The 14582-nt window shown below is 38.7% G+C and overlaps 1 protein-coding gene across 1 annotated transcript in view; it reads left to right on the forward strand.

Annotated features, from left to right (window-relative positions):
* The first annotated feature begins 7972 nt into the window (after nt 1–7972).
* The window catches only part of LOC103665913 (ATP-binding cassette sub-family A member 10-like), a 53449-nt gene continuing 46839 nt past the window's right edge, over nt 7973–14582 (forward strand). The window contains 4 exon segments of the mRNA XM_040641210.1: nt 7973–8174; nt 10134–10199; nt 10202–10297; nt 10623–10750. Coding sequence (XP_040497144.1) covers nt 7973–8174; nt 10134–10199; nt 10202–10297; nt 10623–10750 — 492 coding nt within the window.

Consider the following 14582-nt stretch of genomic DNA (forward strand, 5'->3'; position numbering starts at 1 on the left):
AGATGGCTAGTAGAGACCCAGCAAGATGTGAACCCCTTCGACCACCAGATGGCAGCAGAAGGCTGTGCTTAAAGGGCATTTTCCCAGGACCAGAAATGGGTGGAGTAGGGCCCCCTGAGCCACGGCCGAAGAGCCCAAGTTGGAGCCAGCAAGGCAGTATGGGAAGCCTGAGGCTGAACTCCAGAGTCAAGTGGTCGTCCTTGTACTAGTTCATTTGCGAAGTAGTGAGGAGACAGCAGGGTTCACGATGTCTGAACAAAGAACAGGAAATGAGGGATGAGCCAGAAGGTAGTCCTAGCCATTCATCAAGTGGAAAAAGGCAGAATAGACAGAGGTTCCAAACGACAGGAAGTGTGTGGTAGACAGAGATTGAGGCTGGATTTTTAAATCCCTCCTGTTCATTTTAAGGAGACACAAAATCCAAAACTTTTTAGGTACTCTCCAAAAGGTGGGCAGGGAATCTTGTGTTATCTCTTATCTGGGAAGTAAATTTTATTGATAAGGATAAGTGGGAGGCAGATAGGCAGAGATGGTAAAAAGAAACTGCCCGAAAAGATGTTTTGGGATAACATTGTTAATAAAGATAATTACAGTCTCTAATCTGATTTTTACTTCTCACTTCGTTTCAAATAGTAAAACCAGTGATAACATATTTGAGAAAATTCATGTTTTCGATGATGATTCTCAGGTGGGCAAAAGCATCAAGATGAGTCAAAACAAAAGTGTGATTTTATTGGAGTATTTTTAAAGTAAGATAATTCCCACTGTTAGAAGAGACTTGATATGTTAAGAACTAAGCTTTAGAAATAGTAATCGCTAACAGTTATTGAGGGCTTACTCTGTGCAGGGCATTGTTCTGTTCTGTGCACTATATATAGATCAGTGGTTCTCTGACCAGCCACGTCAGAATCCACTGGGGATTGTTACAAGTGTAAATTCTCAGAACTACCAAATCAGAAACTCCATGAGTGGGGTCCACTTGTAATAGACATGGAAGACTATTAAAGTAAAACATACACAGTTTATTGAAGGATGTAGAAGTGAGCCAAATAAACAGAGTTTCATCATGTTGCAGGGGAGGGGAAATTCAACATTATGAAGAAGTGAATGCTCTTAAACTATCAATGCAAAAATATTTTGAGAGTGGACAACAAATGTAAAAATTCTTTTATTTTTAAATTTTTAATTTAAATTCAATATAGTTAACATATAGTGTGTTATTAGTTTCAGGGATAGAATTTAGTGATTCATCAGTTGCATATAAATATCACCCAGTGCTCATTCTGTCAAGTGCCCTCCTCAACGCCCATCACTGGTTATTCCATCCCCCCACCCACCTCCCCTCCAGCAACCCGGTTTGTTTCCTAGAGTTAAGAGTCTCTTATGGTTTACCTTCATCTCTGTTTTCATCTTATTTCCTTTCCTTCCCTGATGTTCATCTGTTTTGTCTCTTCAATTCCACATATGAGTGAAATCATATGGTATTTGTCTTTCTCTGACTTATTTTGTTCAGCATAATACCCTCTAGTTCCATCCACATCGTTGTAAATGGCAAGATTTCATTCTTTCTGATGGCTGAGTTATATTCTATTGTGTATATATACCACCTCTTCTTTATTCATTCAACAAGTGTTAAAATTCTGAACTGGGTGTCTAGTAAGAGAAAAGACAAGACAGAGTGAGCCAAGTGTATTAGGAAGATAAATCATAAACTTGAGTTTTTACGTGCTAAAATGGAATAGATAGATCCAGTATAGGGAGGTCATGGCTGGAAACATAGATCTAGGATAAAGCTGAAAGGGTGGATATATTTATTAAGGGAAAGGTCAAAACTTGAAATAAAAAGTGCCAAGGGATATAAATAAACTGAGGATTGTTAGAAAAAGAGAAGTCAGGGAAGAGAACACTAAATTGTAACAGAGTTCCTAGCAGTGGGTCTCAACACTGTCAAATGCTTCAGAAAGGTTTAAAAAAACAGAAAATGCTACTGAAGATGTTGATGTCAAGATGTCGGAAGCTGTTGGCAAGCTTTGAGAGCTTAATTTCATTGGCATGGGTACCAGGGTAAGGAAAACTGTCAGATGGCCATCAGATGTAAAAATTGAGGTGCTGACTATGTACTGCCTATGTGTTTGTTATGGGTTCAATTGTATGCCTCAAAAAGATACGTTGAGGTCCCAACCCCTGGTACCTATGAATACGTTTTTATTTGAAAAATAGGGTCTTTAATAGACATAATCTCATACTGGAGTAGGGGTGGCCCCTAATCCAATATGACTGGTCTCCTTGTATAAGAAGATGTGACAAAACACACCCAGAGGGGACCACCATGTGATGATGGAGCAAAGACGAGGCATGTGAGGATGCTTGGTAAACACCGGGAGCCAGGAGAGAGCATAGCCCTAAGGATGATACCTTGATTTCAGACTACCAGCCTCTGGAACTATGAGAGAATAAATTTCTATTGTTTTAATGCATCCAGTTTGTGCTACCTTGTTACAGCACCCCCAAAAATCTAATACCATGGGGATTTGCACAGTGAATGTGAGATGAGCTAATATGTGAAGTTTATATGATTAAGTAGCTAGCATGTCTCAAAAAGGGGGGGAGGGGAGAAGATATTATATTAGAAGTCCTAAAATAAAGAGGAAGCCGGATTTTAGGGTAGGTTATAAGACTGTGTTGAGAGATCGAGCAGTGGGATTGAGTTTAGCAAAGACTGGCCCAGTTTCCTCTGGGAAGTTCGCAGGAAGTAGAGACGGTGGGAAGGAAGCCTCCACCCAGTGGTCTCTGAGATTTCAGTAAAACGGTAAATTTATGTACTGAAACAGAAGTTCAGAAGTAGGGCTGAGGACCCAGGGAGAGTAGGAGGACAAAGGAGTAGATTAAAAGATCTGTGAAGTGTGCTGAGGAGGGCTGGCTTAATGTGACATGGGCCCCCACAAATCCAAGTTTGGAGGAGTTCAGCTTTGGGACCCAGAAGCAGTAATACCCAAGTATCAATGTGCAGAGGCTCCGAACAGAGAAGGTTCAGCCCCCATAATGCTTAGCAGAGGATTCTGTGTCACCTGTCCAAGCCGATGAGTGACAGGTTTGGAATGTAGGTCTCAGACTTCTAACCTTGTAAGCACTTCACTGCACCCTATTGGAGATTAAAATCCCTGAAATGACGGAAATAAATAAGCTTTTAAATTTAGTTATAAGAAAGTGTGTCTATGTATTATAATATGATTTTTGTTGTTTTTTTCCCACCCATATAAAATAAATATCATCATTAATGTCTGGGATTGGAACCAGGTTAAATATTTGGTGGTGTTTTGTTCGTGGACTTGTACTTCTAATAGTGACTGGCAAAACAAGAGGAGAGATGTGACCCAAAACAAAGGAGAGGGATACAATTAAAGTCAATGACGATGTTTAAATCCATTTTCTTAGTGAAAATGGTAATCATTGAAATCGTCTCAGGGTGCTTCACTGGTTTTTCTGTCCTCTTTTGTGAATGGTTATTAACTCATGTATACATCTAGGAAATGTATTGATTACAGAAAAATCATGGAATGAGATTTTCAGGATTGATAAGCAGGGATTATTTAAAATTCTGAGAATGTCCCATTTATTTGCAGCTGAAAAAAAAGTAACACGATCATTAAAGTTTCACCATCTCGTCTGAACTATTAAACTATGAAAATGGGTATTAGATATTGTTTTGATTAACATAATTTTCATAGCGGTCGTTGAGAGCAAGGGACTTGGGGTCCAAACACTCTTCTGGACTCACATGTGGGATCTGCCTTTATTTGAACATCTGCAGATAACTTCCACCTGTAAGCCTCACTTTTCGAATCTGTAACATGGTTGTGACTATAGTATGGACTTCATAGGTTTACTTTCAGTAGTAAACAAGGAAATTCATGGTAAGCCCTTCCGTATACTTCCTAGTACACAGGATTCCGTCAGCACGAGGAGCCACCTAACTGAAGTTTAAGTTTTAGGTGAAGACTTCTTGTGTGAATTATTCTGATTTCTGAGATGATTGAGCTTCATTTTCCCTCTTTCTGCTCAACTCCCTTTCTTTTTAATCTGCTTTTTTTTTTTTTTGACTTGGCTGTCTAATTTTTAATCATGAAAAGCTAATAAAGATTTACCCAACACCGTGGGTTTTTTTCTTCCATTTGGAATCTGATCGTTTTTTATGAATGCCAGAAAGACAGAACAATAAATACCACGTGCCAACCTTAGCCAACCATCCACAACTACACAGTCCCTGCAGAGTAATTGGACCAGAAAGATATGGGAAAAAACAAACAAACAAGCACAAACCAACTTAACAAATAAAGAACATTTGGCAGGCTTTTTACACACGGACTATGTCCTGTTTTCAGATGCCAAACTGAGTAAGAACAGTTTTAAGAGAGGCAAACATTTGCAGAAGAGCCCTTGAAGGAATCTTAGCTGTTCTCCCAGAAAAAAAGAAAACAGTGAATCAGAGGTACTTCTAAGTTCCTCACTCATTTTCCTGAGAGTCAAAGTTGTTTTTACCTTCCACTTTGCATAAGGTGAGTAAGACATAAAGTACATATAGCCAACGCCAAATATATAGATTGATATTGTTAAAATTATTATATTGTTCTGATATTTCTAAATTAATGTATGTTTTATATTGTAGACCTAATGAGTGATTTAATCTTTTAAACTCAGTTATCTAGTATTTTTAGTGTGATAGCAAAATGTAAGAGAGACTCAGAAGTGTGTACAAATATAATTAATGTTGGTCAGCTTTATACTTCTCTGGGTAGCCTTTTGAGAATTTGTAAGGTTTTAGTTCTTGGGAATGTGTAGGCATTAGGACAAGTTACTTTCCCCTGTGGCTTCTTTTTTCTTTTAAAATGTCTTTGTGGGTAGCTTTCTGAGCTGTTCAAACAGACCTGTATCGCCATAAGGTGAAGATGAATGTTTTGACTTAAAAACTTCCTGAAGTTAGAATTTAGAGATTATTTTGATATTTGGTCGCTTTGCCTTTTGTCGAAAAAGAAAATAGAGCAAGTTCTCTGAACATTGTAATTTGTATATGACATCAACATTTATTCAAAAGAATTTGCGTAACCAGAGTTGTGATACCAAATCATCTCTGGAATTTCAAACTGAAAACAGAAGGACCCCTGTTACACATCGTGGTGATCTACAAACCAATTGCCTCGGTTGTATCCACTAGCATGTTTCTGGTGTTCATCTGCATCTGTCTGACATTCTTAGTTCAAAAAAGGGGATGCATGGGTTTAAGAGAAGAAATTAGCTCTTTGGGATTCTAATAATGACGATGATGTTATTCGACTTTGCTTTACTCAGTGGTACCTAGATATTAAATAAGCATGCAAAAATGTGCCAAAGTATAGAGTGCTCGTGGGCAATTCTCTGACAAAAAAAAACTGGGTATGGTTTTATTCCTGTTATACTCTCTCTTTTTTTTTTTTTAAGACTTTATTTGAGAGAGAGAGAAGCCAGGGCAGGGGTGGGGCAGACGCGGGTGGGCAGAGGGAGAGGGACAAGCAGACTCCCCTCTGAGCAAGGAGCCTAATACGGGACTCAATTCCAGGACTCCAAGATACTGACCTGAGCCAAAGGCAGATCCTTTACTGACTGAGCCACCCAGGTGCCCCTGTTATATTTCTTTTCTTAAACCAAGTAAAGGGCAAAGTGTTTTTTTGAATTCTAAACATTGCTAACATCTTACTCCCTGATTTACTTTATTGTAATGTCAAGATTTGGCAGAAAAAAGTTACTTTTGAGACAAAAGAGGAAAGACTTCCTACACCACCACCCTCATTACCCACAGCCATGAGAGCCTGGAGAGAAATACTGGCTGACAGGAGAGTTTACATTCATTAGTATTTTATACTCTCACAAAAACCCCTACTGCATGTGTTTCTGCAGTGTCAAGTAAGGCATCAAGTTAGTGCATTTGAAGTTATGTTTTCAAAGTGTTCGGAAGCTTTTTTGTAACTGGACTTTTTTGTTTTTGTTTTTTTCTTCTAGTTATTGCTGTACAATATTTTGTTTCACCCTCTCTCCATGAACAGGAGAAAATGATTAAAAAAGAGATAAGCATGTATCAACAAATTCAGGCTCTTTTATACAAGAATTTTCTTAAACAATGGAGAATGAAAAAAGAAAGCTTATTGGTATGGTTCACAATATTTTTCCGTATTTAGTAAATGAAAATCCATCATTTAATATTATGCTATTTTTATTTTTTATATTCACAAATTCCACAGGTTAGTTGATTTGGAGTTCTAAATACAGTATTTTGCAAATATTGCCGAATAAGATGTAAGATATATTGCAGAAAAGGGTACTACTTATGGCAAATTGACGAGTTTAACTAAAGAACTCAGGACAGCTCCTGAAAAACAAAGTAACATTTTATTGAATAGAACTCCAAATAATTACTCCATTTGGATCTTGTGGAGCCATTCTGATTTACTTTAAGCCAACTTCAGTGTTAGGGGGAAAAAATGAAATAGATTCTGAATGAGTAAATGACAGCACTCTACTGGGGACATTTTGATGAAGATTCTATTAATTGGGAGAGCTGGGTAACAAATTCTATGAGGAAAAATTAGGGAACTTTTTTTGGGATCTCTTTTCAAGACTGTGTTTTTTTGTAAACATAGATTGATTTTAGGGAGCCAGATTTCTGATTGTCAATATATTTGTATTCTGTTGAGTTCCTAGCATAAGGACATGGACATTAAGTATAAAGAGATTGGCTCTGTTTCCTTGAGATATGTCTGGGGCTGCCTTGGCCACCTTGAGGCTGTATTCTGTTTAAAAATAGTAACATTTCCATGGGAGCTAGCAGAGTTCACATCATTCTTTTCATACTCTGTGATAGCTCTTCAAGCAAATCAGTTTGAATATTTTAGCTGTTATGTTGATGGAGGGTACATTTATAATAATCACCCACGAGAATTTTAAAAGAACTTAACAGAAATGTTTTAAATCTCAAGATGTAGAAATACTGGTCCAATAGAGCCACATCCTATCCTATTCACCCACAACCCAGATTTGACAGTTGCTAGCTTCTTGCCATCTTTGCTTCATCTGTCTCTCCTCTTTCAAGGTATATGACACTTTACTGTCATACTTCAGCTAGAATCTACAAAAATTAAACACCTATTCTATATAACCACTAATACACCTCACAAAATTAGCTAAAATTGCATATGTAATTATCTCACTTCAAGTTCAATTTCCTAAATTTCCTGGAAAAATTTTTTAAAGATTTATTTATTTATTTATTTATTTGAGAGAGAGAATGAGAGCACGAGTGGGAGAGAGACTCTCCAGCAGACTGTCCTAAGTGCAGAGCCCCAAGTGTGGCTTGATCTCAGAACCCTGAGATCACGACTTGAGCCAAAACCAAGAATCAGGCGCTTAACTGGCTGCACCACCAGGTGCCCCTGAAAAATTCTTTTAAAGTTGGTTTTGATAAGCCCAGAACCAATGAGACCATCTCATATCTTGTTGAATATTCACGATCTGTATTCATGTGATGATTCTTTCTTCATGCTGTCATTTAACTCATTCCTTCACCTTCTTACATTTCTTTGAACAGAAAATTAGATTGAAAGACAGGATTAACTTCAGGTTGGACATTTTTGGCAGGAACATCTCAGATGTGATGCTAGGTACTTACATTACAGATGAGGGCATGCATTCAATAGTGGTTCACTATTGGGGTTGCTGTATTAGTGGGTTAAGATCAATGGATGCATTTGATATTATCTCAAAGTTGTATGTTTTTGAAATGGTGTTTTCTTTAAAGGATAGGTAGTAATTGGGGAAGGCAAAAATCAGAGAAATGAAGCTCAATGCTCGATGACAATACTCTCTGTCTTAAATTGTGTTTGATGTTTCTTGATATCTGGACCACATTATAACTTGGCCCATTTTTCTTTTGTGTGCCGGAGGAATGGACAATAACATTGCTTCTAGGGCTATATTTGTGCGTCTTTCGGAACCCTTCAGAGCAACCCATCTTCCTGAGCAGCCTCCTCATGTCCTGGGACGCATGGATGAGTTTAATGACTCTGATCTGGTGGTGGCATATACCCCAGTCACTAACATGACACAGAGGATAATGGATAAGATGGCTTTGCCTTGCTTTATGAAAGGTGTATTGCCCAATCACCAGTGTTGCATTATTATGCAACCTGCACATGTTAAACTTGACGTTCATTTGCAAATTGAGTTTTTTTGCTCAGCCTATGTTTTGGTAGTTCCCTTATTCCATAGGCCATGGAGGGGGTTGGTGTGGGGCTACAGGTGAGGGTAGGTGGGTGAGAAGTGATATAGAGACTTAACTGGGGGCTTTTTAAATCACATACCCCTCTTATTCTTGAAATCTATGCTGTTGTGGGTCATTATATTGTATGATGTGTAATCCAAAAAGTAAGGTGGGAATAGGAAAAAAAAAGTTTGAACTCTATTCCAGATGATTTTGCCTTTTATTCCCTGACCACTTTCTTCTGTTTTGTGATTCTTCATTGCAGCTTCTTGATCCCTGACTTCTGCCCGTCTCCCTTACCCATGCTGGCCATGTGCTCTGACTGACATGTTCATTCTACCCTGATCTGGTTTTCCATGCCTCCCCCATTTGATCATTTTCCACATCTCTTTTTAACTTGGGAAGCCGTGCATGCTCTCTCCTGCTTTCCATCCTTGGAGTCCCATGGCTCATTGGAGTTTGTCCTTTTTGAATGTAAGCACCCAATTCACCTGCCATGCCAGCCTGTTCTAATCACAGCTCCTCTCCTGTTGTATCATTCTACATTTGTCTGACTCATGCTGTTCAGCCCAAATACTCATGTTTTGCCCTTGACAGTATTTGTATACTGCCAGAGAAAATCAGTGAAATTAACATTGTCCTCATAAAAATGTCACAGCCTTATTCCATGTTTGGAAGGATGAATACTTTTGAAAAATGTGGCTACACAATGAAAATAAATACCTTTTCCTTCTTCATGTAGACATTGTCCTGAGATTTAAATACTGCGTCAAAATTAATAAAAATCTTAGAACATAATACATGAAATTATAAAAAAGTCTTTAAAAAGGAGGTCATAAATTAGACTTCAGAGGTTTCCAAAGTTTCTATTAGTAATGGATCAATTAACCACTTTTTGGGTGGATTACTTCTGCAGATTATGAACTCATCCATTATGAATGTTTTGAGCTCAATTCTAAGGAGTGTTCTTGACTCCAAAGAACCTGTAGGCGGACTGTAACTTCACTTGCGATTTTTGTACTCTGATTATTTTCATGCAATTTATTTCTACTGGCATAGTATTTTCATGTGATAGAAATTAGTGCTCTTGGTAAGAAAAAAAAACCACTGAATTCTCAAGTATTTCCACTGATTATTTTAAATAGTTTTTCTTTTTCATTTTTCAATTACTTTAATCACCAGGGTAATAGCCACCCTAAACAGCTAAGCAATAAGAACTGAAGAAAAAGGAAAAGAGAGAGCTTTTGCTTTTATCCTAGCCACAGCTTCCTTCCCTACCATACATCCCATTTAAATTTGTGTGTATCTTTTTAGGATAATATGTACATACACATACACCTGATCACATATATACACATATATATTCATATATGTATATAGGCACACAGATGCAGTTTCTTTACTAAAATGGGATCACACTAAAAAAATGCTACAAATTTTTTTTAAAGATTTATTTATTCATTTATTTATTTAGAGAGAGAGCATGGGGAGGGGCAGAGGGAGAGACAGAATCTCAAGCAGACTCCCCACAGAGCACAGGGCCCGCGGCGGGGCTTAACCTCCCGACCCTGAGATCATGCACCTGAGCTGAAACCAAGAGTCGGACGCCCAAACTGACTGAGCCACCCAGGCGCCCCTGCAAATGGTTTTTGAAAGACACCTCATTTATATCTCTTCACGTATTTACATTGAGCCTAAAACAATAGAAAAGACTTTCAGTAGCTAATTTAGAGACACTTACTTAGGGATAGTATGTGACACCAATAAGCCTAAACAATTGGAACTTGGATTTGTGTTCTCTGGTGATGAGTTGATATGATTATTGATTTTATTTCATACATGGCAGGAAGAAGAATCATGAGGATTGTTGATAAAGAAATGATGGATACGGTACTTTCAGAAAACTGTCATGAAACTGTGGAATTGTGTTTGATGACACTTTTTTATATCAGCTGAAGTTTAGTTGGGGACATGAAATCCCAAATGTGGAAGAAGACTCTGAACATACAGGTAACTATATAAGAACTGATTCAATCTTTTTTGCTACTTTATCAAATCCCCAGTTGGGAATGACTGATAGAAACGTTAATAAAATCAAGAAAATAAGTAGTGCAGTTTTTATTCCTCAACTTAGTGATCAGTCTTTACTATAGAATGAGTCCAATTATTTTGGCCACCATTCAATAATATGCTTCTTTCTTCCAGTTTTTCAGAATGTCTTAAAAATGCTCTAGATTGTATAATCATGGGCTCTGAACAGGCATGTAGATATTTCCACTTTAGAGCCAAAGTTAAGGTTTTAATTCCATTGACTGATTCCATTGCATAATGACAGGCATGTTTTTCTCCTTCCTTAAGGAACACTGTTGGAATACTGATGATAAAATTTTTTGTTATGTGACAAGATACTGGCAAAATGGGTCTGTGGCCTTTCAAACTGCAATTAATGCTGCAATTATAGAAGTAAGTGCCTAACTTAAGTCATCTATTTTATATTTTCTGTACTTTCTTCCTATCTTCAGTCTCTCCCTCTCCCTCTACTTTGCCCCTATACTCTTAGGGGATTATGCTCTGCCCCTTATTCTCAGAGAAAAAAGAAACTGACGGGAATATCCCCACTTCCCAACACAAACCCTGCTAAACTACAGACCTACTTCTCACTACACCCATCCTTTTCCTTCTGTCTCATGTCTGATGTCCTTCATCAACTCACAGGCTGGATCCTGTTCCTTCCAACATGATCGGAAAGGTTGGACAATGGATCTTCCCTTCTGTCTCCTCTTTCTTCAGCTTCCTCCTTTCAACTAGATTCTTCTCTTTGGAATTGAAAAGTATGAATTTCTTCACATATTATCAGGACCTTTCCTTATTTCCTCCTCAGGCAAGTACTTTATCTCCCTTCTCTTAACAGCTAAGTTTCTTGAAAGGGTTACCCTCGCTTAGGCTCCACTCAATTCAGAATGATTTCTGTCCCCAACCACTCCACCTAAATGGCTTTTTCTGAGGTCGGTAACAACTCCCATGTCAATTAACAACTGACATTTTTCTTTTTTTCTTTTTTTAAAGATTTTATTCATTTGAGAGAGAGGGAGACACAGAGAGTACAAGCAGGGGGAGGGGCAGTGGGAGAAGGAGAAGCAGACTCCCTGTTGAGCTGGGAGCCCTGACATGGGGCTCCATCCCAGGACCCCAGGATCATGGCCTAAGCCGAAGGCAGACGCTTAACCATCTGAGCCACCCAGGCTCCCCAACAACTGACATATTTCATTCCTTATCTTACTTGATCATTTAACTAAATAACAGAGCCTTCACCTGATTTTCATGCACTTTTCTAGCCTTTCCTTCTCAGTCTTCTTGCCAACTTAGCCAACTTCACACTCATGCTTCTTTAAATCTGTAGTTCCACAAGGTTCTAACCTAGGCATCTTTCCCCATCCTATATACTTTCTCTAAACAATGTTATTTATTTCCATAACTTTAACTACAGTTTACATGCTGATAACTCTAAGAACCCTACTTCAACTCGTTGAAGTTTGCAACCAGCAAACTTGTTCTGTAAGGGGCCAGGTAATAAATATTGTAGGCTCTGGGGCCAAACTTTTTTTATGGTACCTATTCAACTCAGCTGTTGTAATGTGAAAGAAACCATAGACAGTATATAAAGAAATGAGTATGGCTCCATTCCAATAAAAACTTTATTTCAAAAGGCAGGTGGTGGACCAGATTTCATCCACGGACTGTAGTTTACTAACCTCTGCTCTAGTTCCATGTATCTGTTTGCCGAATATCTCTACTTTGATGCTTCCTAAACGACTTTAACCAGATGTCCAAAACTGAATGTGTGTATTTTTCTTTTCGTGTGGCTGAGTCTTTTAAGAATTTTCCTATCTTAGTGAATGCCAAGGCTACCCACCTAAGGTGACCCATTAGAAACTGGGGAATTAGCTGAGACAATTTCCTCCGCCTTACCCATTTCTTCCAATCTCTCATCCAGCCCTGTTAATCCTAAACTGAAATCCACATACTTCTCAACTCTGCCACCAGCACTAGTCTAAGCCATTGCCATCTTTTGCCTGAACTGTGGGAGTAGTTCATTTCTCCAGCCTCATCTCTCTCCCTCCCTCCCTCTCCCCCTGTCGGTTTTGCTTTAAGGACCTCCTTCCTGTGCCTTCAATGCACTATACCCCTTCCTTCCTTTGCAAATGATGTTTCCTCTGCTCAGATTTTTCTTCTCCATCCTCAACTTCCCTCTCCGCCCAAGCTTTGTTTAGGTAAGATCACTGTAAAATGAATGTCATTTCTTCGGGGAAGCCTTCCCTGTTTTTGTTCTCAGAACACCCTCTACTTCTCCTTTAATGTAGTTGCTCAATTATAATCAAACTATTGATTGTGCAATGGGCTGTTTGATGTCTGGCCTTCCTTCTCTGCTCCACCATGAAATGTAAAGCTCCGTGAGAGTGAGGAGTGTTCCTGTGGGTCGCTTCTATCTCTCCACCACCCATCACACTGGGCATGATAGATAGCTAGCAATTTTTTTAAATGACTCTTATAAGTAATGTCAACATTACTAATACCAAAATTCATCAAGACTATTCTGATGATAGTAATACTTCACCATATTTTAAAATGATGGGAATATGTAAGTACTGAAAATGAAAAGAAACAAAATGTATGTAGTTTTCCAATATATTTTTCTATAGTTAATGTAATGAATTTGTTTTACATCCCAATGTAAGTCACAACAAATTATTCTGTGATGGAGAAACTGATATCAGTGATTAGAATCAATATGAGGATGCTGCCTTTCATTTCTAATGGAGAAATTATAAATACATGGTTTACTTTTATTTGTGTGGCTTATTTCTCCTCTTTTGTGTACTTCACATCATTAAATGTCACTCAGGAAAGAAAATAGTTTAAGAAACTGCTGACAGTGATGGGTCTGTGAGAGTCAGCATTCTGGTGAGTTAAGTTACTTTCTTGCCTATCACACATTAATAAACAGAGAAACCCATTAGGTTATAAAAGGAATTAGGTGCATTCAGGAGTTGGGTTTCGTTTTTTGTTTTTTGGGGTTTTTTTTTGCATGCATTCAATTTAATTAGCTTACCCATATTACATTTTAAGATGCTGGCCGTAGAAATGAAGTAAGGATTGTGCTTATGCTTCCCTGAGTTGAAGAATAGAAATATGGTGCTTGTATCTGTTAGCTATTATCAGAAAGACGCTGCGTAAAACACCACCCCAAAACCCAATAACCTCAAACAACACTCATTTATTCCTTTTCGTTTGTCCGTGGCATGACTGGAGTCTGGCAGATCTAGTCTGGGCTGGGCTGGGCTTGGATCCAAGTTACAGGTTGCATCAAGTCTGCCCCATATGGCTCTCATCCTCCTTGGGTCAGCAGCATAGCTGGACATATTCTTCTCCTTCAGTCACAGAAGTGCATGAGAGCAAGTCTTGCTGCACTGGGCATTCCAAGCTCCCGCTCAAGTCATATTTGATAAAATCCCATTGGTTGAGGGGCACCTGGGTGGCGCAGTCGTTAAGCGTCTGCCTTCGGCTCAGGGTGTGATCCCAGCATCCTGGGATAGAGCCCCACATCAGGCTCCTCCGCTAGGAGCCTGCTTCTTCCTCTCCCACTCCCCCTGCTTGTGTTCCCTCTCTCGCTGCCTGTCTCTATCTCTGTCAAATTAATAAATAAAAAAGAATCTTAAAAAAAAAATCCCATTGGTTGAAGCAAGTCCTGTGAACAAATCCAAAGTCAAGGGGCAAAAAATACATTCTGCCCACCATAAAGCCAGAGCAAGTCGAAGAGACAAGCCCAGGATCGGTGATATATGGGTAATTCTATCCCTTCATGGAAGTGAAGCAGGGAAGAAGGATTGAAAATTTGAACAGTAAACTAATTTACCATAATGTTATTAAAACCAATTCATGCAGTGAGTCAATAAAGATGTTCTTTGGGTAAGACTAAGGATTAGATGAGACAATATCTTTATTTTTTATTTTATTTATTTTTTTAAAAGATTTTATTTATTTATTTGACAGAGACAGCCAGCGAGAGAGGGAACACAAGCAGGGAGAGTGGGAGAGGAAGAAGTGGGCTCCTAGAGGAGGAGCCTGATGTAGGGCTCGATGGGATCAAGTCCTGAGCCAAAGGCAGACGCTTAAACTGCGCCACCCAGGCACCCTTAGATGAGACAATATCTTTAAAATACTTACACGGTGCTGCTGCTTGTAAGGCACAAGGCACAAAGTAAAATGAATCTCTCTTTCTCTCTCTCCATTTATC

Source organism: Ursus maritimus, unplaced genomic scaffold (genome assembly GCF_017311325.1).
Source record: "Ursus maritimus isolate PB19 unplaced genomic scaffold, ASM1731132v1 scaffold_24, whole genome shotgun sequence".
Taxonomy (NCBI): Eukaryota; Metazoa; Chordata; class Mammalia; order Carnivora; family Ursidae; genus Ursus; species Ursus maritimus.